Source organism: Cydia amplana, chromosome Z (assembly GCF_948474715.1).
Source record: "Cydia amplana chromosome Z, ilCydAmpl1.1, whole genome shotgun sequence".
NCBI lineage: Eukaryota > Metazoa > Arthropoda > Insecta > Lepidoptera > Tortricidae > Cydia > Cydia amplana.
Window position 1 is genome coordinate 26554458 of NC_086096.1, and position 24733 is coordinate 26579190.

General features: G+C 38.2%; 4 protein-coding genes across 4 annotated transcripts; 2 read left to right on the top strand and 2 right to left on the bottom strand.

Moving 5' to 3' along the window:
* Positions 1-491: 491 nt before the first annotated feature.
* On the bottom strand, positions 492-4065 carry LOC134661714 (COP9 signalosome complex subunit 6). The gene is made up of 6 exons (XM_063517886.1): positions 3643-4065; positions 3098-3229; positions 2746-2897; positions 1389-1554; positions 957-1150; positions 492-638 (listed from the first exon to the last, which is right to left on the bottom strand). The coding sequence occupies exons 1-6, from the start codon at positions 3887-3889 to the stop codon at positions 498-500; spliced, it is 1032 nt and encodes a 343-aa protein (XP_063373956.1). The 5' UTR covers positions 3890-4065; the 3' UTR covers positions 492-497.
* Positions 4066-4536: 471 nt separating this feature from the next.
* Positions 4537-12101, top strand: LOC134661381 (serine/arginine repetitive matrix protein 5). The gene is made up of 6 exons (XM_063517435.1): positions 4537-4758; positions 5954-7210; positions 7296-7611; positions 8186-8329; positions 10501-10576; positions 11910-12101. The coding sequence occupies exons 2-6, from the start codon at positions 5962-5964 to the stop codon at positions 12063-12065; spliced, it is 1941 nt and encodes a 646-aa protein (XP_063373505.1). The 5' UTR covers positions 4537-4758; positions 5954-5961; the 3' UTR covers positions 12066-12101.
* On the top strand, positions 4775-5910 carry LOC134661387 (phosphatidate cytidylyltransferase, mitochondrial). Its single transcript, XM_063517452.1, has one exon. The coding sequence runs from the start codon at positions 4810-4812 to the stop codon at positions 5818-5820; it is 1011 nt and encodes a 336-aa protein (XP_063373522.1). The 5' UTR covers positions 4775-4809; the 3' UTR covers positions 5821-5910.
* Positions 12102-12665: 564 nt separating the features above from the next.
* On the bottom strand, positions 12666-14805 carry LOC134661395 (uncharacterized). The gene is made up of 3 exons (XM_063517463.1): positions 14665-14805; positions 13697-13925; positions 12666-12915 (listed from the first exon to the last, which is right to left on the bottom strand). Exons 1-3 carry the CDS (start codon positions 14751-14753, stop codon positions 12748-12750), a joined length of 486 nt encoding a protein of 161 aa, XP_063373533.1. The 5' UTR covers positions 14754-14805; the 3' UTR covers positions 12666-12747.
* Between the last annotated feature and the right edge of the window lie 9928 nt (positions 14806-24733).

The window sequence follows — 24733 nt, forward strand, 5'->3', positions numbered from 1 at the left end:
AATTATAATTATATGTACTTTTGCTTGAATTCTGATATACTTAGGCACGGAATGAGAATAATAGTCATTCTTACTAAATTTCTAATCAATAGGCATATTCATACTCCTTACGGTATATATTGTGACTTTGTACTTTACCTAAAAGGAAGAGCCAATTAAATCAACATAAATTAAATAATTTTTATCAATATGACAAAATTATTAGTGATACATCGTTATGACATTTGAAGATTTAAACATAAGTAATAATGTAGGTACAAACTTAACTTCAATTCACTAAACCTGTTCACTGACCAGTGTACATCTCAAATCTGTATTTTGGATATTTCTTGTAATCTGATGGCCTGGCACGAGCATTGAAAATAATTTCGCTTAAGCATATAAAACATACAAAAATCTTTACACCGACACTAACATTTCAGTCGCTAGTTGGTCCGTTTGGACATTTTGATGTGCACTACTTACTGTTGTTCTCATTGTATGAATATGCATTTTGTTTAAAAAAAGAGTCCTCTCATACGGCGACCCATTCCTTGTCTGTCATAAAGTACATTATATCGATTTACTAATTGGTTGATACCGTTGCACCCCTTCGTGATGGTGCCGAGGTATGTCATGAGCGCCACGTCGTTACATTGCTGAAAAAGAACAATATGGATTTAGAGTAGCTTGATGGGTTGTAATACGCGGCTGATGGGTTATCTAACAGATATTGTGTACTGTATTGTGAGGCAGTTTTATATGTCTATTGTTATCTGTAGCTATAGTTGATAGTTGTGTCAGAAGTTTCATACAATGATTAGATTTTACAGATCAGTACACACAACACCTTGATCATATATTGCTGCTGGCTGTGCTCTATCTCTTAAATCTTTCACCCTATTAATAGTCTGTAATTTGTATAAGTAGTTGGCAGTATGTCAGTAGTGTTAGCGTGGACCGGTAGAAATGCTTACATGATAGAAGTGCGTGCGGAACTGCTGCGAGGTGAGGAGGGGCAGTCGGTTGGCGAGCGCGCGCGCCTCGCGCAGCAGGCCCGGCCGCGGCGGCAGCGCGCCGTCGCGGATGGCGCGCACAGTGGCCAGCACCGCGCGCACCCGAGACACCAACATCTTTATGGCTGACCGCTGTGCAGTTAGGTGCTCGGCCACTATAACAATTTACTCAGTGCTTATCTAGTATTGTATATTTAGTTTTTTGTAGCCCATAGTTTTTAAGGTTGTTTCTGGTATAATGACAGAAATATTAAAACGTGTTTTTAATTTTGTCGCAGGGCGTAACGTCGGTATGGGTATAACGGAATTAAGGTACAATGAAACCAAAGCCATTAATTTGCTGTTTTACGTTTTTGGTACAAAACCCTAAAAAGATGTAGGCTAATTTCTTACCTAAACTATTAAAAGCTGCTTCTCCTGAAGACACCCTTGCCACATGGTCGACACCAATTCTCTCTGCCTCCTCTGCTGCTAATGTGTAAGTGAGCGGAGCTAAGAGCATTGTAGCCCTGCCTTGTACCACATCAATCACGGACTCATACAATACTACAGGAAGTTGCTGTAACAAACACATAGCCTATCAACTTCGCAGGTGTAACACAATGTTAAAATAATTGACAATTTTATTCAATATATACTTGATGAAAGCTTATAAATAGGCACAAGGTAGGTTTAAAGAGCATTGCGCGGTGCAAATAAATTGGTCCATCTCTCCAGATACGGAAACCCAAAAAGCATTTATTTGTGTACAGACAGCAGCAGAAGTTGCTAAGCGGGCGAGGTGTTCAAAATTACCTTGACGCACTCTTATTCGCTTAACAATAAAGTCGCGTCAAGATCATTGTGAATACCTCACCCACTTAGCAACTATTGCTGCTGACAGTGCAATAGTTGCTAAGTGGGTAATCAATTAAAAAAATAAACAATAATCCACTGTTAAAGCCATTGCAGAGCAAAAAAAGAATAATGCCCCAAAATTATTGTGCTGTGTGCCTTTAATATCCTAATAGTTTTGTTAGTCGAATGGCTGTGACATACAATCATGATTCAACTATTAGGGTTCCGTTTTTGCAATTTTGGCTCCAGAGCCCTAAAAAGATCAGAATGAATTTAAAATCATTAGTCAAACATGTATTTGTATACACTATGTTTCAAGTGTTTTCAAGTTTCCGATTAAATATAAATCTTTATTGCTTTAGCCTTAAACATTACATTTCACATTATAAAATGTATTGACAATATGAAGCAGCGGGCTCAGCACGGTTCCATTTTTATCGACTATCACTAATGCCCGTCATTTTCGCACGTACATACTTGTTAGAACGTGACAGGCATGGTGATAAACGATAAAAATGCGACCGTGCTACTAGGGCAGGTGTATCAGGTTTGTAACACATTTAGGTAATGGGGTTGATACATAGAATAAACAGACAGCAGACCCTCAACTCTCATGTGTCTAAATTTGCCAGCCACAAACAGTATAAGTCTCATATTTGCCGTCCTGATATCAATTTGCTAAGAAATAATGAGTTGAATAATATTTTGTGACTCAGATATTTTTTCAGAGAAATATAAATTATTAGTACTTACAATATAAATTAAATTTGTTGGATTTATATCATACTGCGGTATTGTCATTAAAATAAGCCTTAAAAAATCAGTTTCTTTTACTCTGTATACCACAGTAATACTATCTATCCAATAAATGAATAGAATTGTCAGAGTGTACTGCAAAGAGAAGATCACTCACATCACCATTTCGTCCAGCTGGGTTTAACATTAGCATAACAGGACACTCATTGATGTCGCAGATTTGCCTATGCACAGCAATGTCCCGCTCCGTGGGAGTGTCTCCCGTGGTGTACCAGCCCAGGAAGTCCATATCAGAGAATACTTGTTTAACTGAAAACAATATTAAAAACAATTTAATTTTTGTGTGCAGTAACTCAGCCCTGTAGCCACTGCAATTATTAAATCGAGTTAGCAGTTATATCTATATTGTATTAAATGCAAGAATTTTAAGTATGTCTTTAAGCCCATATTATTATTGCATGCTTAATAAAATGAGTATGTTTTCTGTAAATGAAATATAATTTACTTACATTGTTCTTCTTTTAAATTATAATAATCTCTCTCTATAATAATGTCATTCGCAATGACACTGAACACTAGTTCAAATGAATTCATAACTTCAATGTTACGACCTTTTTGCTTCCCAATGAGAGCTCCGATTACTGTGAAAATAAAAAATCAAAGGTAAAATTAACATATTAAAATAACATTAATTAAACTAGGTAATGCGCAGTAAGGTAAACCAACCCTCATAATATCTGGCACCTATTTCTCATAGTAGCATTGGTAACTGCTATTATATTGTAGGTAGCCCAATAATAGTGAAGTAAACAACAGGAATCCACAATATTTTATTAAACCTTTCTGGTTTTTTTGTCTTATGCAGAGTAATTCATTAAATTATAATAGTTTAATGTACTGAATAATACAAAAGCTTTGTTTTAATAAAATCAATAAGTTTTATCATTATAATGTAGCAGTCAAAATTGAGGTTAAAAGTGAGGTTGAATAAATATAATTATGAAATGACTGTAAAATCACATTTTTTTTGTAAACCACTATTGTTCCATCTTACCGGTTTGTGGTGAGCCCTCTTGTGCTCGAAGTCGAGTCCAATGTTCGGAAACATTCATAATGACTAACGGATGAAGGGACACGGTAACAGAACCAGACGTCGCGGTAGTAACTACCACGCTCTTGTTGTCTGCAGCTGGAATGGGTGCTGATGGCGACGTCGGATTAGGGGGCTCCGCCGCGGGCCCCGATGATGCACTCTCGACTTCAACTTCCATTTCAAAGTCAATCCGATCCGCACTCGACATAACGCGTGATCAGTCTAATGGTTCACAATAGATTTTGTCCTTATCATGAAAATCGGACAAATTTATACAGCGAAAACTTTCGATTACAAGAGGAAATCAATGTATAGCTTACGTTCAACAAAAAAAAATACGAAAATAAGAAAAACAGAAACCGAGTACATTATCCGTCTACCTTATTTTTTTAATGTCAAATAATATTATATCATAGACTAGATTCAATTCAAGATCTGTCTTCTTTTCTTAAAGCCATAACACACTACCGCACCGCACAGTAAACTTGGCGACGCGACGAATTTTCGTTCGGTTTCGAGACAGCGCTATGCATGTAGAGCGACGTACGTTCCCATTCCCACCTGTCATTCCGTACGGAAACCGAATGAAAATTCTGTGCATCTGCGGTTAGCTTTAAAGCCATAACATACTACCGCACCGCAACTATGCTGCGGTGCGGTAGTGTGTCAGGGCTTTAAATTCAGAAATGTGTACGTCAAGCGTTTTAGCTGGCTATAGACAATATATGGACGTCTACTCTAGTCTACAACATATCTATGAGTCTATGAGAAAAAAAAAAGACATCCATTTTCATATGGGTGATATGGTGGTGATGTGCCATCCGTTCAAATGTTGGTTTGTCACTCGTAGCTCATGAAGAACGTGTTTATCCGATCCTGACTGGCACTATTCAGTATACCAAGCCTATTATTTGTGCGATAAGTGGTTTATAAGGACTGAAATATTAATTCTACCAAATCACAAATTAAAAACATATTCGCCATCGATCTATAAACGCAGCAGCTACAAACACTACGCTTCGAGCAAGATTTTACGTTCAGCAGTAACAACTCGGCACGTTTAAATCCGAATTACAGGTCAGCTGATCAAACTATTTTTTACTATAAATACCTAATCATCTATTAAAAATGACATCAACAGCGATAAAAGTGGCAGGGATAGCAAAAGATGTATCGCCACTGTACTATAGAATCCTCACGAGATTTCCCCAAAATTTTACCTTTTGTTTCGCATATGGATCAGCTGTGAAACCTCAAATAGGCAACGTGAAAAAGCACAACATGATAGACCTTATTTATTGCGTCGATAACTCCCACCGATGGCATGGAGCTAACATCGAGCAAAACCCTTCTCATTACTCCGCTCTACGGTTCTTAGGTAAAGGATTTGTTGCGAGATTTCAAGAGAACTGGGGAGCTAAGGTTTATTTTAACACTCTTGTGGAACTCAAGGAAGAAAATGTTACCATTAAGTATGGAGTTGTTTCACAAAAAGACCTGATTGCTGATCTCCTAGATTGGAATGACTTGTATTTAGCTGGTCGGCTACACAAACCTGTGGAAATCATAAAGGAAACAAATAGCTCTCAGTTACAAAATGCCTTGCAGTCAAATCTACGTTCTGCTGTTCATACCACCTTACTTATCTTACCGGAAACCTTCTCAGAGTATGACTTTTACTTTGCCATTTCTAATCTGAGTTATGCTGGAGACTTTAGAATGACTTTTGGAGAGAATAAGAACAAAGTGAGGAATATTGTTCAACCGCAACTAGCAAATTTCCGTGAACTATACAGACCAATCTTGCAACAATTCCATGCCTATGTAGACTTTCCCTCGGGAGAAGCACAATGCCATCAAGATTTGCATCCAGAAACAAAACTACATCACTTGATGCAGCTGCCCATGGTCCCACAACAGCGGATCGTGAAGTTTTGGAACCATGGGGGTCTCCAACAAGATATGGAAGACGTCCTCCGTGCCGTCGCATATGACATTGATTGTGCTATCATATTAAGACAAATCCTTAAAGATTTAGTATGGCAATCTAGTGTGAGGCAGTCATTAAAAGGAATACTTACGGCAGGATTTTTAAAATCCATCCGATACAGTGCAAAGAAAATTGCAAAAATGTTTTAAATAAAAGTACCTATTATGTTTAACCTTCAATGATACTATAATTATAATATATAATGTAATAAAGCTAGTATATGAAACATTTGTAGTCTATTTTTACCTTCTTAGCTGTAATAAAAACCATTTTTGCTTCTAGGTACCAATATGCTTTCTGATGAATCAAGCAGTGATTCTGAGACAGGTAGATTCAAAGGTCGATCTGAAAGACATGATCAACAAAATAAAGCTTCCGGTCAAAGAGATCACAATGTAAGGTCATCAGGGAGAGATAGACGTGCAGATCATGACAGATTCCATAGAGATTCTAATACAAGAAGGGAGGAGAGAGATAGATTTGATAGACTACCAAGAGAAAGAAATAGAGCCTCTAGAAACTCTCCAATACGAAGAAGACATTCTATTGACAGAAGTCCTAGCAGAAAAAGATCTCGAGAAAGGCACATGCCTAGAAGAATATCTAGAGAGAGATCAAAAACAAAAGAGCATAGGAGTAGTAGTAGAGACAGACATCATCCATCCAGAGCTAGAACTCACAGGCCTCTAGAACAGAAAAGGGATATCAGGGAGGAGATAAAACGTAACCTAACAATAAGGGAAGAAAATAATGCACAATTATCAACGAAACCTAAAAGTTTAAATAAGTTTGATAGAGGGACCCGAGACAGAGAGTCTTCATCGCCAGAGGTTAAAGTCAAAAAGTCTGAAATACATAAACCTACTCCCACAGAAAGGAAGAAGAGAAATGAAAGCCCTGTAGTAGTTGACAAAGATTGTGATAGTAATAATTCAGAGGATGTGCAACCTGGTTCATATTACAGCATGAAGCCAACAGTTATCAAAGAAAAATCTGATGGAACTAGTGAAATTGATTCTTCTGATGATGAAAAGCTTCGTGCTAAACTACTCAATTTAGAAAAGGAACTCCATCAAGCCAAAAAGAAAAAACACAAGAAGAAGCACAGGAAAAAGGGAAAACCCAGTAAAGAAGAGAAAGATCATGAAACTCCAACTTCTATAGAAGTAAGCAGCACAACTGATATAAAAAACAAAGTGACAACAGACTCTAGCATTGATGTTGATGCTACAGAAGTTACATCAACACAGAAAAGTAATCAAGTTGAAAGCAATGAAGAAGGTGAAATCTTAAGTGAGGATGACTCCCATAGTGGCCTTGATATTGATCCAACTGACTTGAGGCATAAGCTCAAAAGATCTGTTGTTAAAGTCGAGCCTGTTGAATTAATAGACTTGGGGGGAAAAATGAGTTCAAAGACTGATGTCTGTGGTCCAGCCCTCCCTCCTCACTTGGTTTCACAATCAGGCAGACATGCACCATCAAATACAGAAGGGCCTGCGTTACCGCCCCACCTTCGCAAGGGAGATAGAAAAATAGGTAAATATTATTGCTGATGATGACAACAGTATTTATTTATATTTTTAACTCATATTCCATCATACAAATTTTTTCTTCTTTACAGGTCCCTCCATCCCAGACCAACTGCGCAAAGAACTGGCCGAAAATGATTGCGAAATTATAAAATGTGAGAGTTCTGATGACGATGGCATTGGGCCTTTACCTGCAGGAGCAGAGCGCAAGTGGTCAGATGCTCACCGGCGCCTCGAGGAAAGAGCTTTAGACATAAAGATTAGAAATATGGATGGACATTCTATGCAAAGTTCTAAGGTTAAATCTCGAGAACAGTGGATGCTAGAGCTACCAGAGGGAAAAGCAAAGTATATGGGTCTGGAAGCTCGAACATTTAGGGCCAAGGAAGGTCCTGACATGTCTAACAGGTAGCAACAGTTCTTGGCCAACGTTGTTTTGGAGTGATACAGTCAGGCTTTTAATTCTCTACATTCTTAAATATCTTACGGATTAACGAGTAACCATTGACGTATAATATCTAAGGACGGGCTAATGGGGCACTAAAAATGGTACTAGTTCAGCGGTGCTACTCACGAATTCCAGCCAATCGTGCAGTCTAACGCAACTAGTTGCGACCAATAGCGCGCGTAATGCGAACTCGTCAACCAATCGTGCGCGTGATGCGAACTCATCAACCAATCGCGTTGTAGCGATTTCACACCGCTGTACTGGCCCCTGTCATGCCTCATTATTATTGCCCGTAAAGCCAGTCCCTAGATATCTATGTCAATGCGAGTAACCCATTAAGGCCCACTTGCACATTGTACTCGTAACCATGGAAACTCTGTTTAACCGGTTAACCCCGGGTTAGTGGAATGGTGCAAGTGGGCCTAAATATCTCCGGAAATTGAATGTATCATTATAAAAACAAACCATTGTCAGTGAGTAGCATTTAGCATTTGAGGCTCGCCATTAAACCATATTACCTACCTATGATTTTAGATCGAGCTGGACTGACACACCTGAAGAAAAGGCTCGAAAAAAAGCTGGTGTGGAAAAGGAAGAAGATCCTGATGTAGTTCTACAGAGAGAGGCGAGGTCGCGCCAGCTGGCCAGCAGAGACGATGAACAAGAGAAGGCTGTAAAGTAAGAGTTTACTTGCAATCTTTGTGAATCTTGGTATAGCAAATGCGTGCCATGCATATACATAAATATATATAAGCAAACATTGCGACTACAGTATATGACTGTCTTACATATATATAATACTCGTACACCGTGGGATCGAGTAACCCGACAGACTATAACCACGCATTCCTGGGTCATAACTGTCATAAGGAGCAAAGTGTTATTATGACTATTCGTCAAATTCGGATAAATAAAATTGTGTGTGTGTATGTGTGTGTTCTCTGCACACGACACGTTATTTCTTTTCACATCCAGGCGAAAAAATATATACAATGAATAAGATTTTTATAAATGTACTGTTAAATTTTGCGAGTTTCCTTTCCACACGGCGAAGATACTATCTTATTCTTATACTAAACAAGCAATTCTTGTTTATTTATTTATTTATTTATATATATATTTCGGCTATCTCAGAAACGGCTCTAACAATATCGATGAAATTTGGAATATGGGGGTTTCAGGGGCAAAAAATCGATCTAGCTAGGTCTTATCTCTGGGAAAACGCTCATTTTTGAGTTTTTATACATATGTATAAAAACTCCCAGATATTAATATATCACTCACTATAGTCACTATACAGTGTATGGGCATAGAGAAATATAGTAAGACAAGAGTGCTCACTCCATACATCAGTTCAGACTATTAATTTCAGTGTCTAGCATCGAGTAGCGGAACTATCAGTACTGCTACATCTATTGTCAAGTAGCAGTACTGATAGTTCCGCTACTCGATACTAGATGCTAATAGTCTTTTTGGTACTAAAACTGATCAGGGATGTTGCGGATGCAGATTTTTTGACATCCGCGGACGCGGATGCGGATATTTAAAGGCTCACATCCGCGGATGCGGATGCGGATGTCAAGATTAGGTACTTAGAAAACGTCAAATATTACATTTGTAGTCTTCTTTTATTTAAAAAAAACGAAACGTTTAGTATTTGAGCAAGAATATAGGTGCGTTATATTTAATAAACAGTAACTACGCCGACTTTTCTGGATCTAGACGATTTCGTTATAGGTAATGACGAAATTACCTAGCACTTACGCCGCCGCTAAGACGTTCCTGTACCAACTTGTTCGACATCCGCATCCGCATCAGCTCCGCATCGATTTTATGCGGATGCGGATGTTGAAAATAATGCGGATGTTCCGCGTTTGCGGATGCGGATGCGGATGTTCGCAACATCCCTGAAACTGATGTACTCCATACATGAGCACTCTATGTATTTTTTTCTCTATGGTATGGGCTATCATAGGCGGCTAAGATACTATATTCCCAACCCACTCACTTCCATATCAAATTTCTATTTTTTTTTTCCTTTTCATTGTCTTCATGTATAAGTTTGTAATTTGTGTTAAATATTAATTAGCTACTGAATCACATTTTGACACTGCCTTTACTGTTCTGAGCTATCTTCTTGCCCTGGGCTCCACGGAAGACCAGCGCTATAGCATATATATTATGTTAGAGCATATGCTGAGTGGTGTCCATTTGTAGCCTCTATAGCAGCATCAATACAACGATTATTATTGCATGTTAGTTTAAGCTACTAATAGTTTTAACTGTTTAGTGTATAAGATCTTTCTTAAATTTATATGTGTGGTAATGTATGTAGATGGTTTTTGCAATAAACGTTTTTCTATTCTATTCTATTCTATATATTTTCATAGAAGTATCATAAGCTATCGAGTGGTATGGAAATTTTATGTTAAGATGCCTAGCGATGCAAGATATATCTTCACATGCTATCTTAAGATACAAAATATATCGCAAGGCCTTCATACGAACATGATACAAACGACAAGGATACAATAATATTACACTATCTTAAGATATCGAGCGGATATATTGTCATAGCTTAACAGTGTGTGATAAATATAATAAGGGCTATAAGTATAATATTTTATATCCAGGCATCTTAAGATAAAATGTTATAGTTATAGTACCTTCACCGTGTGTGACGCCCTTTACAGACACAAATCTTCACAAGAATTGCCGTTGCCTCTAAAAGAAGGATTGTTTACCCTTTTTCTAATGCTAAAATAAACGAAGTAGATACACCTAATATTTTGAAAAATTATAGCATATTAAAAACAACTAATGTTCTTACCGTTTTTTTTTTGTTATAGAAAACATAAGAAGAGGCACAAGAGAGATGAGTCTTTACTTGAGATGCATGAAAAGAAAATAAAAAAGAAGAAGAAGGTGAGTGGTGCTGTGTTGTGAGTTTCAATAGGTACATAGTTAGGTTTTACTCTTAACTTTACTTGCTCGTATACATGACTGCGTCAGAAGGAATGACCTTCAATTGTCGTGACTTCTAACGTATCTTCATACAATTCCCGCTAATTAATTACGTCCGCGTCGAACCCAATCTCATTCAAACCCCGATTTCGTGCTTATATTGCGGATGAAACGGATCGGAATTGTATTTGTATTCTCCCAAAGGCGTCTATGTATATGACACCGTAAAATTGTAAACACTCGTTAGTTTATAATCTCGCTTGTTAAAGTATAAACTGACGGTATGGAGATTATAAACTAACGTAACCTACGTTAGATTGTAAACTAACGGGTTCACAATCTTACGGTGTCATATACCTATTCCGCTCACTATCAGGTGTCACTTACTGTTTTTATGCTTGGTGGTAGGAACCTGATATAAGTATCTACCCTCGTCATTTTCGTGTTAATACGAAATAATTGCTGAAATATATGCGCACTAACATGCGAGTACGAGCGAGATGCATAGAAAGTTAAATTACGTTCTCGGTGGCGTTTATGTCAATGCCAAACTGGTGGTAGCCACACTGTGTGTTAGTTGAGATCTTTGGCAGTCAAAGGGTTAAAATCGTTCGAAAAGTAATTGATATGCAAACGTGCAAAGAAAAATGCAGTCTGCATTTTTTTTTTAATGGAAACTTTTTAATTATTTAAATTATATGTTGTATTTTGCTGTGCACATATATTGTTCGCTATGGCGATTTATTTCATGGTTTAGGTTTACGTAATGAGGTTGCGTCTCTTTCGTTTGCCATGGAAAAAGATGCATACGAATGTTTGGGCAAATACCTATCGATAGCAACCACGAACTATAAGCACTACGTTGCCCTGTAAATTACGTTTTTTTTAGGATTAGATAAAGTGTAAACAAACTTAATGTGTATTTTTATTGCTAACGCTTTTAAAAAATAGTAACTATTATGAAACCAAAATTAATGTACAGTCAGCAGCAGAAGTTGCTAAGCGGGCGAGGTGTTCAAAATTACCTTGATACGCTCTTATTCTCTTAACAATAAAGTCGCGTCAAGATCATTTGAACACCTCGCCCGCTTAGCAACTTCTGCTGCTGACTGTACCTAAATGATCATAATGCTATTATAATTGTGATTCAAAGGTGTTTTTCAATAAAGAAACACGGTAAGAGGTTAAATGTTTAAATAAAACGAAATATAGGTATTCATAGTAAAAGGTGTGTGTGGTGGTATGAAGCCCGTACTTCTATAACGAGTTTTAAGTACATTGCGTTTTTTTCCAGAAAGCTGACAAAGAAGAAAAACAGGAGCGGCGGCCGTTCAGCCGCGACGTTGACTTGCAGGTGAACCGCTTCGACGAGGCGCAGAAGAAGTCCGTCATCAAAAAAGCTCAACTCCTGGATTCGAGATTCTCTCGCGGAGAAGCCAAGTACTTGTAACTTGCTACTGATGTGCTGTTAGAAAGTTTACGAATTGCGAAAATTTACAGACGAAAAAATCTCATCGCATATAATAAAATAGGGAACATTATTTCCCATTTCTAAATAGCTTCCTTCGTTATTTGTGATATTTTTCGAAAGTTTTCAAAATTTTTGGAAACTCGGCAACTTGCACATTAGTACTTTTAACATCCCTAAGTATTTCATTCAAACGTGAATCGAATGCGTTATTTGATGTTTTTTTAAACACGTAACAATTATGAATTATATAATAGGATATTATTAACGCAAAATAATTTTTTTAAAGCCTTAGTTTACGCAATTTTAAAAGAATATGTCAATGAAATAACTTGTACTAGATTAGAGATATAATGTTACGTTTTGCGATATTTGCGTAGTATTGTTTTTAAGTATACATCGATGTATTTTTAAAAGGAACATGGTAAATGGTCTTTTAAAAAAGTTTATTTATTTAACCTTTATTATACTTCACATGAATTTAGGTATGTATATAAATGGCGAGTAGGCAGTGTTATGATGATGAGTAATACAGACTCGAGTGTCCGAAAGATAAGTACACGGGAGCCTTTTATTTGTGGTTGTGTTAGGTAACGTAAATCGTTCGTGAAATGATTCTCCCGTGTCGTTAACTTTCGGAAACAGCAAAGACAAATGAGGGACGTTAGATTGACACGGGGGCCCCGGTGACGGGGCTGGAGGCCGCAGGGCTTGACGTGGACACGGCGGAGGCGCACGTTTTCGGTTTGGAGTTCTCGCAGCACAGCGCCTCTTCAGCCGTCATGTTCGCGGGCACCCACGGACCGTCGCAGATCTTGTAGAATACGGAGAGCTTTAATGCAAAATACAAACAACATTAGTTTATAACGTCACTGGAAGTTGGGTAGGCACTTATTATTCGTCCCATTCGCTTCTTTGACCTCTCTCTCTAAATTGTGAAACCAATATATGTCATTTAGGGATTGCTCCCGGTACTGAGTTTGTATGGCGAGAACCGGGAATTCCCGGGAATCCCTAATGTCATTGTCGGTCATAATATTTCAATAGTTACGAGTGCCTCCTAATTTAGTATTATGAAGCTGTGTGGCTCCGATTCGTACATTGTGAGGTAACTCTGATCGTCGAAAGTTTATGTTTGACACAAAACATGGCGTCGTACAGCGCCATCTTTTCTTATGATATTGGAGACAAACTAACAGACGAATCACCTGATGATAAGTCATTACCGTCGCCCATGGACACCCGCAACACCAGAGGGATTGCAAGTGCGTTGCCGGCCTTTAAGATGGGAGTAAGATCTTGTGTTGAAGGTCGTATCGGAATACCGCAAGTTTATTCCACAGTTTAGCTGTGTGAGCTTGGAAGTTTCTGGAGAAGCGCACAGTTGAGGAATGCCATCTAGTCAGCTGCCAAACTCAGGAGCACAATTTCTAGACTTCACACTACTACAATCAACACCTAACTTTTTGTTATATGAGTAAATAATTTAGGATTTAATTACATTAAATCTACTGTAGCTTATATTGACTGTAGCTTTAAGTTACCCTCGTTCACAGTAGGTACTGAGTGTTAAAGGAAACTATGTAGGTGGTTAATATAATGAATGACCCAACCTTGAGTTCGTCGCAGGCCTTGATCCGGTTGCACAGCACCTCGGGCCCCTTGGCCCGGGTGGCGGTGGCGAGCGCCACGCACAGGTTGCCGCAGCTGGTGTTGCCCGCGGCGCCGCACTCCACCGTCAGCCCGGGCGAGTGCGCCAGCAGCGGCGCGGACCCGCTGCGCGAGTCGAACCCGCCGCACGTACAGTTGCCCTTCAACGGCTCTGGTAAGCCCGTTGTACTTCTATAACGAGTTTTAAGTTCATGAAATTAGAATTACGCGAAACGCGCTGTAGGCTATGTTATATCTCGAGCCCTAGGAGCCGCCTATTTCTCGTACGGATCGGTGTAAAATGGAATTGGAGCACTTAGGGAAAAGTCGGGAAAATAGATTGCGGATAATCGACCGGCTGCCACTCCTTGTAAAAGAATGACTTATCTTAGGCACTAAACCAGGTCGGTTGGCAGTGAAAATGCAGAGAAACACTAAACCAAACCAAACGTTGGTTCTTAATGTTGAATATTTCGCAAATATTTATATTTAGGAATTGTCATCGAGGGTAAATTTGAATCTAGTGGCCATTTTTAGGGTTCCGTACCCAAAGGGTAAAAACGGAACCCTATTACTAAGACTCCGCTGTCCGTCCGTCCGTCCGTCCGTCCGTCCGTCCGTCTGTCACCAGGCTGTATCTCACGAACCGTGATAGCTAGACAATTGAAATTTTCACAGATGATGTATTTCTGTTGCCACTATAACAACAAATACTAAAAACAGAATAAAATAAAGATTTAACTGGGGCTCCCATACAACAAACGTGATTTTTGACCGAAGTTAAGCAACGTCGGGCGGGGTCAGTACTTGGATGGGTGACCGTTTTTTTTGCTTGTTTTGCTCTATTTTTTGTTGATGGTGCGGAACCCTCCGTGCGCGAGTCCGACTCGCACTTGGCCGGTTTTTGAAAATAACAAAATGTTGACATTACCCCACAGCTTTGTCTTCGGGGAAGGCGAATGCGATCCCGACCAATAAAATAAGGCAGGCGTCGCACAGAAACATGTTGACCGAGGACATGGTGGCGGCGGCACTGCAGGACAGGCACTGCCGAGTGCCGCCGCGCACTGCCTTTATAACCGCCCCACACCGCGCATTCGATACCTTACGCCGGAGTAACACTAACACTCATTGTGAACACTAATGATCAGAAACGAAAGAATAATAAGGATTGCAAACATCCGTCCGAGATCCTTCTAAGGAACATCTATCTCCGCTTGTATTTATTGGCCTTAGAACTATTAACCTATACCTATTGGCTACCTCTACTTACTGATATTCAAAATTGCAGTTTGCTCTATCTGGAGACCATATTCCCTCGATGCCGTGTGCACTAAGAGTGCAGCAAGCCATAAAGTTTGCAAATAATAATAATTAAAAAACGTGTAGTGTAGTCCACGCCATCTGATCACTCTGATCAGTGATCACCTTTGTCAATTATTATTTCAAGCCTCACCCCCATGAGCTACGATCCGCCCTTGTATATTATATGTTACTACATATCTATCTCTATACATTTATAGAGGTATCTAGTAGCAATTTCGGTCCAGTACAAGCGGAAGCCTCTTTTTTATTTACGAATGAAGTTAAAAGTCTTAATTATTCTACTCGTCTTTAACATCATATCACGAAAGACCAGTCATCGTAAAGTTTGTGGCATTTTCTATGCAACGTACCTAGTGGAGTTAAGGAATTGAACCACCTTCACAAAACAGTTTGAAATGCCATCATATTATGGTGTTCAGTTCATCTACAGTTCCTTGTTATGCTTTCCGAAAGCAAATAGGTATACTTATTCTAATATTATAGTGGTATAATAATTCGAGAAGTAGATGTGCGTACAGTGCCGGATTAAGGTATTTTGGTGCCCTAAGCATTTCTAGACCATGGTGCCCTCTCCCTAGGGTCATCAAGATTACATTGAATTTTCTTGGTAAATTGAGTGACGGTCATTTTCAATCCGTCACATCATTTTATCACGGAAATTGACAGTGCTGCAGCAGTAACTTTGCAACAGGAATGCTGCTGCAGTCGCCATCCGAATGTCACCCCTCTCAAAGTTGACTGCACTACATATTAGTATAAAACAAAATAGCTTCCCGCTGTCTGTCTGTCCCTATGTATGCTTAGATCTTTAAAACTACGCAACGGATTTTGATGGAGGGAGACAAGAGGAAGGTGTATATTTGTTAACTCGTGTGAATCCGGGGCGGGTCGCTAGTAACCTTTAGAATGATATTGAAAACGCGAGCGTAGCGAGCGCGAAATTTTTTCGATAGAAAAAACGCAATTCGATAGACAATTGTACATTTTTACTGGACGAGGCCGAAGGCTCCGCATAAGGCTGGACGTCCCGAGCGTCCGACCGCGGCGCGTTATCATACCAACCAATGGCGAAGTGTGAGCTAGGCAGAAAGCCCAGCTGCTAGAGAGGAAAGCTAAAGCTTGGACTTGGATCAAGCCCAAGTGTAATTGAGGCAGAAAATAGACTTTGGCGTAAGGTGGAAGGCCTCGCATAAGACATAACGCCGAACTGCAAAAGAGTGGCTTGAAAACGAATCTATAATCTATGTAATCACGGCTCTCCTAGTGCTCGCTCTTTGGCATCACTCGAAAGCGCGACTTGATAGGATAGTTTTCGGCTTCGGCGGGGCCCCTTATAACACTTTGACAATTTAGGTCGCAGGATCGCGGCTATGCTATGCAGCAACTTGGCCTGGCCGACAAATCTGGCGTGCAAGAGAGCAAAATTCGCTATATAATCGGTAATCTATGTCGAAAAAATCGGCTGGCCGCAAGCCCGACGGCAAGATTTTTTTGGCCATGAGCTTGAGGGCCTCCGTGTATGGTCAAATGTCTACGATGAAGACGTTCTTACGTGCTCTCACTCTCTTACTCCTACGACCCTTCGTTATTAGATGGGTACTTCTCATCATCATCATCACAATTTTAAGAGCCTGGCTCTTGTCGGTGGAGTAATCGCCATTCTGTTCTTCTCTCTGCCACTGTTTTGAGCTCCTGATACGTCACTACGTTGATCTTCTCTTTGGCTTGGTCCAAAAACGCACGTCGCGGCCTTCCTCTGCCTCTCTTTTTTTCTATTCTTCCTTCAATTACAGTCTTTATGTAAGTATCGTGCCGTATCAGGTGCCCCAACATGCTTCCCCTTCTGTTCTCAATCGTTTTCAGCAAGGATCTCTTTTCCCCTACCAAATCCAATACTTCGGTATTTGTTTTCCTCTCTTTCCAGCTTATACCTTCCATTCTTCTCCATGTCCACATTTCAAAAGCGTTCAATCTGTCCCTATCACGCTGGGTTAATGTCCACGTTTCGCTTCCGTATAACGCTATACTCCAGACGTAGGTCTTGATAAATCGCTTTCTTATATCTCGGGATATCTTCGCTTTGAATAGGTGTTTTTTGGTGTTGAAAGCTTTTTTAGCTATGGCTATACGTGTGATGATATCCGAAGTGCATCTGGAGTTACATGTTATAATGGGTACTTCTACACGTACAAAAAGTTTCATATTGTAGGCAATGATTTATAACTCAAGATAGGTTATAGGCGTTCCAAAATTGAAGCGCTTAACTTGTGACAAATTGGACAAGTTTCCTTTAGACGCGGCTGGACAAACGAGAAATGTGCACGTACTAACGAGCTCCCGCACACCGAAAGAGAAAGGGACGACCTTATGTTTATCAACGAGTGTGACAAAGATGGATGTAATGAGAAAACTAATCAATAATAACAGATTTCTTCGTAGGCACAGAAATAAATATGGAAGTATTTTTTGTGCTCCTCAAGTATGAGTATAACCTATCTATGGTTATATAATATCATTGATTGTAGGTACTTACTCCACTAAGACTGCAATGCTAATGCAGCCTGTGCGTTTTTTTTTGCCTACGTTTTTGGTGCCCCCCTAGACGTGGTGCCCTAAGCACGTGCTTGTTTTGCTTATTGGTTAATCCGGCACTGTGTGCGTACCTTTGGTGCGTACTGTAGGTGTGCATGTAATATTTAGAGAGCCTTCGGTTTCTCCAGGATCTCATCATGATTTAATGACCATCAGCTGTAAAGCCCTTGTTGAAATCGGTCCAGCCGTTTTCGCGAGATCGGGAAACATAGATACATAAAAAACCGGCCAAGTGCGAGTCGGACTCGCCCCTCGAGGGTTCCGTACAAATTTAACTTTTTTATTCTAGATAGATAGTTACAAATTTATTGATTTAGACCAAGGTTAGTCTGCAGGTCTGCAGCGATTTTGTTAGCCCAGGCTACGTAAATGTTATTTTAAGCGTCAACCTTCTATGAAATTATGACATTACCTTCTACCTACCTATAAATAACACAGCCTGGGCTAACAAAATCGCTGCAGACTTATCTTGGTCTAACTCTAGTTTTCTGATTTTTCCCTGTATTTGTAGTGTTTAACCCCCTTATTCATAAAACTTTACGGGCCTGATTTAGTTAAATTATGTTTTATCCCTTTCTTACAAATACATAAGTCAAAATGACAGATAAAGACATACGATTCATAGCTAATTCAAGCCATACATAAGTAGATATTACTTGCTAAATTTCATGCTTCTATTAGGTTAATAGAGTCTGTGTGGAAAGAGAAGAGTCGTGAAATGTATGGGATCCAATACATTCTATGACTCTTCTCTTTCCGCATAAACTCTACCCTATAAATATTGATTCCCTTGGGAGTGTCGAAATATACGTTTCTTGCGGCATAACACTTTTTTCACAGCTTCAAGGGGCTGTAGACTTGAGTATATATAATATATATATATACCATTGGTTGGTGGTAAACAAAAATAAACTATAGGAGTCCAAACCAGTGTCCAAACTGTCTTCGTTAGAGTTCGCTAAATTTTATTGTATGGAAAGTTTCATAGTAAACAGCCGCGGCGCGCCGAGTGTCGTTGACCAGTCTGTCAAGTTGAGGATGGTGCAACGGGCACTTAAGACTCTTAGAATCGATGGTTAAATTCGGACGGATTATTATTGTACGGTGTATAATCGAGACTTGGGTAGTAACTGTAGTTGCACAAATTAACAGGTGTAATTATTGCATTGGCTCACTACCTAAGTACCTACATGTTTTCGTTCCATACGAGCCGAGAACGTGTTATGATTACACTTGCCAGTCGGTACAATAAGCTATTTCTGCACTTGTGTAAGTAATTCGATGGTAACATGCGACGCCTGGATAGTATTACGTTGGAGACCATTATTCCCCTAATGGTATTTAGACCGACTTGTGGACCTGTTTTGGTAATCCAGCACGATCGTTATAATTATTGTCCGACATAACGCAATCCGATCCTGAATATGTTAAAACTTTAGTACAGTCAGCAGCAGAAGTTGCTAAGCTGGCGAGGAGTTCAAAATTACCTTGTCACGACACTCTTATTCTTCTAACAATAAAATCGCATTAAGATAATTTTGAACACCTGGCCCCGCTTAGCAACTTCTGCTGCTGACTGTACTGTAAAATGGTTCTACTTAGCCACACTTACCTCCCTTGTGGGTATAATTATGTTACAATTTATGTTACAATCCTGTAATTGTACATTGTGCAACGACCGGTAAGAGAAATTTTGCTAACGAGGTCTTTATATTCACAACAGCCACAGGCTGGTGTGAATTAAAAACTCGAGTTTGCAATATCTTACCCCCGGAGTTACACACAATGATTTTAATCACACTTACGAGGCAAAAACTAAATTGAAGCGATATAATTGATTGGTTAGGCATCGCTGGCACGGCATAAAAATATTTTAAACTGCTATTTAATTAATCAAGTTAAACATTTTTAGACATAAATAAAACAAACTAATCACGACATAGTATAAAACAAAGTCGCTTCCCGCCGTCTGTGTGTATATATGCTTAGATCTTTAAAACTACGCAACGGATTTTGATGCGGTTTTTTTAATAGAGTGATTCAAGAGGAAGGTTTATGTATAATTTGTTAACCCGTGCGAAGCCGAGGCGGGTCGCTAGGTACATTATAAACGTTAGTATTCTGAAAGTAAAACTCATTTATTATGCCTTTAATTTTAACAAGGATTTTACTCCGATTTCAAAATAATTTGAATATATAATACTTTTTTCTCTCCATACACGAGTGACCCACATAGTATTATATACTTTGATCCACATACTGTGGTCTTAATAATTATAGTTGATCAAACCAATTTGCCAGTCAGTAAGAATCAGGAAAACTATACTCATCCTTTTCTTTTGGGTGCTAGTACTAGTGTAAGACAAAGTATGATTCTCTCTGTTTGAAATGAGACAGTCGTTTGAAAAAACTATAATTTAATTATTATTATTAGGTAATTCATCAAATTGCAAATTGGTAGTTTTCGATAGGAAATGCCCGAGTTGCTCAAGACAATCAGTGCCGAAAACCCGACTATCGGTTATTTTATGACTTTGTTCCCAGGCCGGGACAACCCGATAGTCGGGATCGTGTTACTACCCTATACCTTATGATATATGAAGAAATTGTTGTGGCCTGGCGCCAGGGCCGGATCTAGGGTAGAGCGAGTGGAGCGGCCGCTCTAGGCGCCGGATGGCAAGGGGGGCGCCAAAATGGCAAATGAGAGAAACAGTTTAAAAGACGCGAGTGTAGTGAGGGGGGAGGGGGTGGAAAATACACTTGAAAACTTCAACGAAGGGCGCCAAAACCCGATTTCGCTCTACCCTGATCAAAGGCTGGGGCCGGCACTGCCTGGCGCGGATGTCTTGTTTGGCTGGGTGGCAATGAATGTGTTAAGAAAACACTTAAATCACAAAAACGCATCTCTATAATAAAACTTACGGTTCAAAATCCAATAATTAGAAAGGAATGTCAAATGGTTAAAGGATTAACCCCTCGTATGCTTAGACACGGATCCGTGCGTGGGAATTTTAATCTATTGTTGTAAATGATCAAATTTGACAGGCAGCATACGAGGGGTTAAGTGTTCTCGGCGATCAATAGGTAAAAAAAAGCAATGATTATGGTTGTAAACAACACAAATGGGAAAAATGTGGATAGTTTGAAAATTCATTTATTTAAATAAACATGGCTGTCTTAGAAATATCATGCAGTTAATTCATTTAAGTTGATGTTTAAATACCGCTAGTCAAAATATAACTATTAATCAAAAGGAACATCCACAGTCATAGTCAAGTCAGTTTAGATTATTTGCAGGCGACCTAGCCAAGATGACAATCGCTTGCGCTGGGTTATTCCCACTAGTTACCACCAAGTTGTTACCAGTGGTAACTACTTACTGGGATTTTTTTCCCACCTTTTACCACTGGTAACTACTGGGAATTTTTATTCCCAGTAGTTACCACCAAAATGTTGTTAGAGTTAAATACTAACAAAAACAGTATAAAAGTAGTATAGTATAAATAAAGAGTGATTTAATATATAATTATAAGTCGATTAGAGTTTTAGTAAACTGCCTTAAAAGTGACCTAACCTATTGAAACAGTTTAACCGGTACTAGTACAAAAACTATAATATATGTAAGGAAAAATTTAATAATCCATTTAGATTATTTTTCAAGTGATTTTATTAGAAAATTCAAAATCACTGTATATTTTATACTATACTATTTATACTGCTTTTATTAGTATTTAACTCTAACAAAATTTTGGACCACAGCCTGGACTTTGTCAGATATGTACATTTTTCCTTACAAAACTAACATACTTACAGGATTTAATTTTTATAAAACTGTATGTAAAGTTTGTGGACAACGAATACAAGTGCCTTTTCCAAAACTTAACTTTACTTACTTTTTTATGAAATAAGTCAAGGTTTTAAATTGAATAACAAAAGCTTCTGGGAGTTAGAAGAATAGATGTAACCTACAATAAATAAGATTGCATAATAAAATACAAGCTAACATTATTAGTAAAGTATTGCATACAATGTTTCAAAAAGGGCACTGTACAAATCAAACAGCTACAGGAACAATTTAGGTTGATTATAAATAATCTTGTATTATCTGGCACTCACTCCACTTATCAATTGATTAAATTAAACAATACAATTTGATTGGATATCTTAATAATTACTAAATTTAAACTACTAATACTACTATATATTATTTTACACTCTAATTCACAGTTGGAAATATTTGGCTGCTAAAAACTTTTAGAGGTCAATAATGTGTAAAATGTGGCAGATTACTTCACAAAAAAATAGTGAAAAAATACTTACCTAAATTATATGTAAAAATATTTTGATCATTCATTACTAACTCATTACATAATCAAAGTGTAATTGTTATATCAATGGATTCTATTTTAGATTAACACAAATATTAAAACTGATACATTATTTTTGATAAAAGCCATTTGATTGAAATAAGTAGGTATGTCAAGTTAGATATTTATTTCAAGTACATATTATAATTATAGCAGTACTTATTCTATGTATGATTTTTTTTTTCAGTCAGCAAACTCATGAATTTTTACAATGGATTTCATATTTCAAAATAATGTATAAAAAGAAATATTAAAATATAAATGCCAAAAGAAAATTAAATTTCTGCCTTCCAAAGAATATATGTAGTAATAAATTATTACTAATAATGTTAAAAGTTTTTAACTTTATTAATAATAGTCCTTACAAAATTTGACCAATGGAACATTTAAATATGAAAATTAGTGTCCGACCGAAGGTTCGGTTTCGGTTTCGGCCAGTTTCGGCCAAAAAATCATGTTTCGGCCAGTTTCGGCCAAATAATCATGTTTCGGCCGTAGTTTCGGTTTCGGCCAAAAAACGGCCGAACCTTTCGGCCGGGCCGAAACATACGCAATGGTACTTCGTTCTATGAAACTAAACTATGTGACAAAGACCAAAAGTTGTGGAACAAGTAGGACAACAATATTAATATGTATACTGATTTATGTATACAGAAATGAATCGGTTTATTATTAAACACAATTCCACTAATGATGGGGCCACTGAACGGTCGACGGGATGTCAATACCTAAAACGCGCACACTGTCTAATTGTATCGTAGTAAATGAGATAGCACTGTCGCATGTTACTGGGCCTGGGCAAGGGAGTAATAAGAAAACTCATCATCTTCCTCGCGTTATCCCAGCATTTTGGCCACGGCTCATGGGGGCGTGGGGTCCACTTGACAACTAATCCCAAGAATTGGCGTTGGCACTAGTTTTTACGAAAGCGACTGCCATCAGACTGACCTTTCAATCCAGAGGTAAACTAGACTTTATCGGGCTAGTCCGGCTTCCTCAATGGTAAATATCAAATGATATTTCGTACATAAGTTCCGAAAAACTCATTGGTACGAGCCGGGGTTTGTAGTGTTTGTATCTGCGACCTTTGGATTGAAAGTCGCACGTAGGGTTTGCACGACGGATCCGAAATGTATGGGAATATCCGCGGATCCGGATCCAGATCCGGATAATTTCATACATTTCGGATCCGGATTGCAAACCCTAGTCGCACGCTCTTACTCGCCGCTAGGCCACCAGCGCTTAATGTGGATTATTTGTGTAATATTACTCGTTAGCAGTTTAGGTTAGGTATAAGTAAATGTTTTGACAAATAGATTTTAATTTCACATAAATAAGTCAAGAAATAAAGACATTAGAACCGTTTAATGGTGTTTTTAAGACCAATCTTTGCAATTATTTTCTATCGAGCCGATGTCGTTCAATCATGTATCGAGTACGGTCACGGTCTTAAAATATAATAAATATTAACATAGGTATACCTAAATATATTTTTTGCTTTACTAAATCAAATAGTTTTTCTTAAAAGGGGCTACCTGCGGTTTTCATAGATTTTTGCCAGGTTTTGAATTGTATCTCCTACTTTTGCACTACAGATAGATTTTTATAATACAAACGGCTATCGGTTCTTCAATCTTTATCTCCATTATTGTCTACCGGATTTTAAAATAAATTGATACTATTTTATGATTTTTTTAAACATTGTCTAAAAGAAAACTGTTTTCGTATCTAGATTGCTGTGAAGGATATTACTTTACGAAATCTACTTATTTGGGTTCGTCTTTGACGTGTCGTAAAACGTGTCGGTTTTAATTTTAAAAGAATTAATACAAAAGTTATGGCCAGAAAACCAGTTTATATTGCTACAAAAAACATAAGAAAACTAAGGGATTCGGATCGAAGGTCATTGGCGTGGCGGAGCCCCTTAAGTAACATCGATTTCCAGGACATTGGGTGTTGACAGCCCCTTAATATGAGTTTAAAAGCGGTTTTATGACATTTTCTCAACGATTTTAACAAGTCTTCAAAAGGCCGAAACCGAAACCAGAGCCAAAGCCGAACATTCGGTTTCGGTTTCGGCAAAAAAACATGTTTCGGTCGGACACTAATGAAAATCCAATAATCGGCTCAAACACACCTCATTGCAATGAAATTATCCACAAATGTAACTGGCGCTAAACATAGATGAAGCATGCATCTTTTCTCATCGTTAGTTTGATCAGAGTTTGATCCAGACAAGCACTTAACCTAAGTAAGTACCTTATTACATCTCCCGAAAAAACCATATTTAGTGTGAAAGTTATTTATATCAAAGTTTTGGGTTATTTCTGCCTGTTAAGAGGCCGGTATCGATTTTAGTCGCAAAAATGTAAAATTGATAGATTTAGTCGATGAAATTGTACACCTTTTGTTACATAATAGAAATAACAAGTACTGGTATATATTGGCACGTCTTCTTATCTTGCACTTATACAGATATTTTTTTTAAAACAGACTCACTAAATTAGTAATGCTTTTTTTTCTGATGGACGTTTAGGGTAAACACTGATTTTGTTGATCTTATTTGTAAATTTCGTAAAGTTTGGACTGCTAAAAATGGTAATTTTGTATTAGGTACACATATCCTGTACTCCACCTTTAATAGACTACATTTTTGTTATATGATATTGAACAAGAGTATTAGACGAAATCAATTTTCACCAGAAATTACTTCAA

Coding starts and splice junctions, on each gene's coding strand:
- LOC134661395 (XM_063517463.1), bottom strand. CDS start 14,753: ATGTCCTCGGTCAACATGTTTCTGTGCGACGCCTGCCTTATTTTATTG. Junction 13,926..14,664: donor CCCGAAGACAAAGCTGTGGG/GTAATGTCAACA, acceptor AACTCGTTATAG/AAGTACAACGGGCTTACCAG. Junction 12,916..13,696: donor AGGCCTGCGACGAACTCAAG/GTTGGGTCATTC, acceptor TTTGCATTAAAG/CTCTCCGTATTCTACAAGAT.
- LOC134661387 (XM_063517452.1), top strand. CDS start 4,810: ATGACATCAACAGCGATAAAAGTGGCAGGGATAGCAAAAGATGTATCG.
- LOC134661381 (XM_063517435.1), top strand. CDS start 5,962: ATGCTTTCTGATGAATCAAGCAGTGATTCTGAGACAGGTAGATTCAAA. Junction 7,612..8,185: donor GGTCCTGACATGTCTAACAG/GTAGCAACAGTT, acceptor CTATGATTTTAG/ATCGAGCTGGACTGACACAC. Junction 10,577..11,909: donor AAATAAAAAAGAAGAAGAAG/GTGAGTGGTGCT, acceptor GTTTTTTTCCAG/AAAGCTGACAAAGAAGAAAA.
- LOC134661714 (XM_063517886.1), bottom strand. CDS start 3,889: ATGTCGAGTGCGGATCGGATTGACTTTGAAATGGAAGTTGAAGTCGAG. Junction 2,898..3,097: donor TAATTTAAAAGAAGAACAAT/GTAAGTAAATTA, acceptor TATTGTTTTCAG/TTAAACAAGTATTCTCTGAT. Junction 639..956: donor TCCGCACGCACTTCTATCAT/GTAAGCATTTCT, acceptor GTTCTTTTTCAG/CAATGTAACGACGTGGCGCT.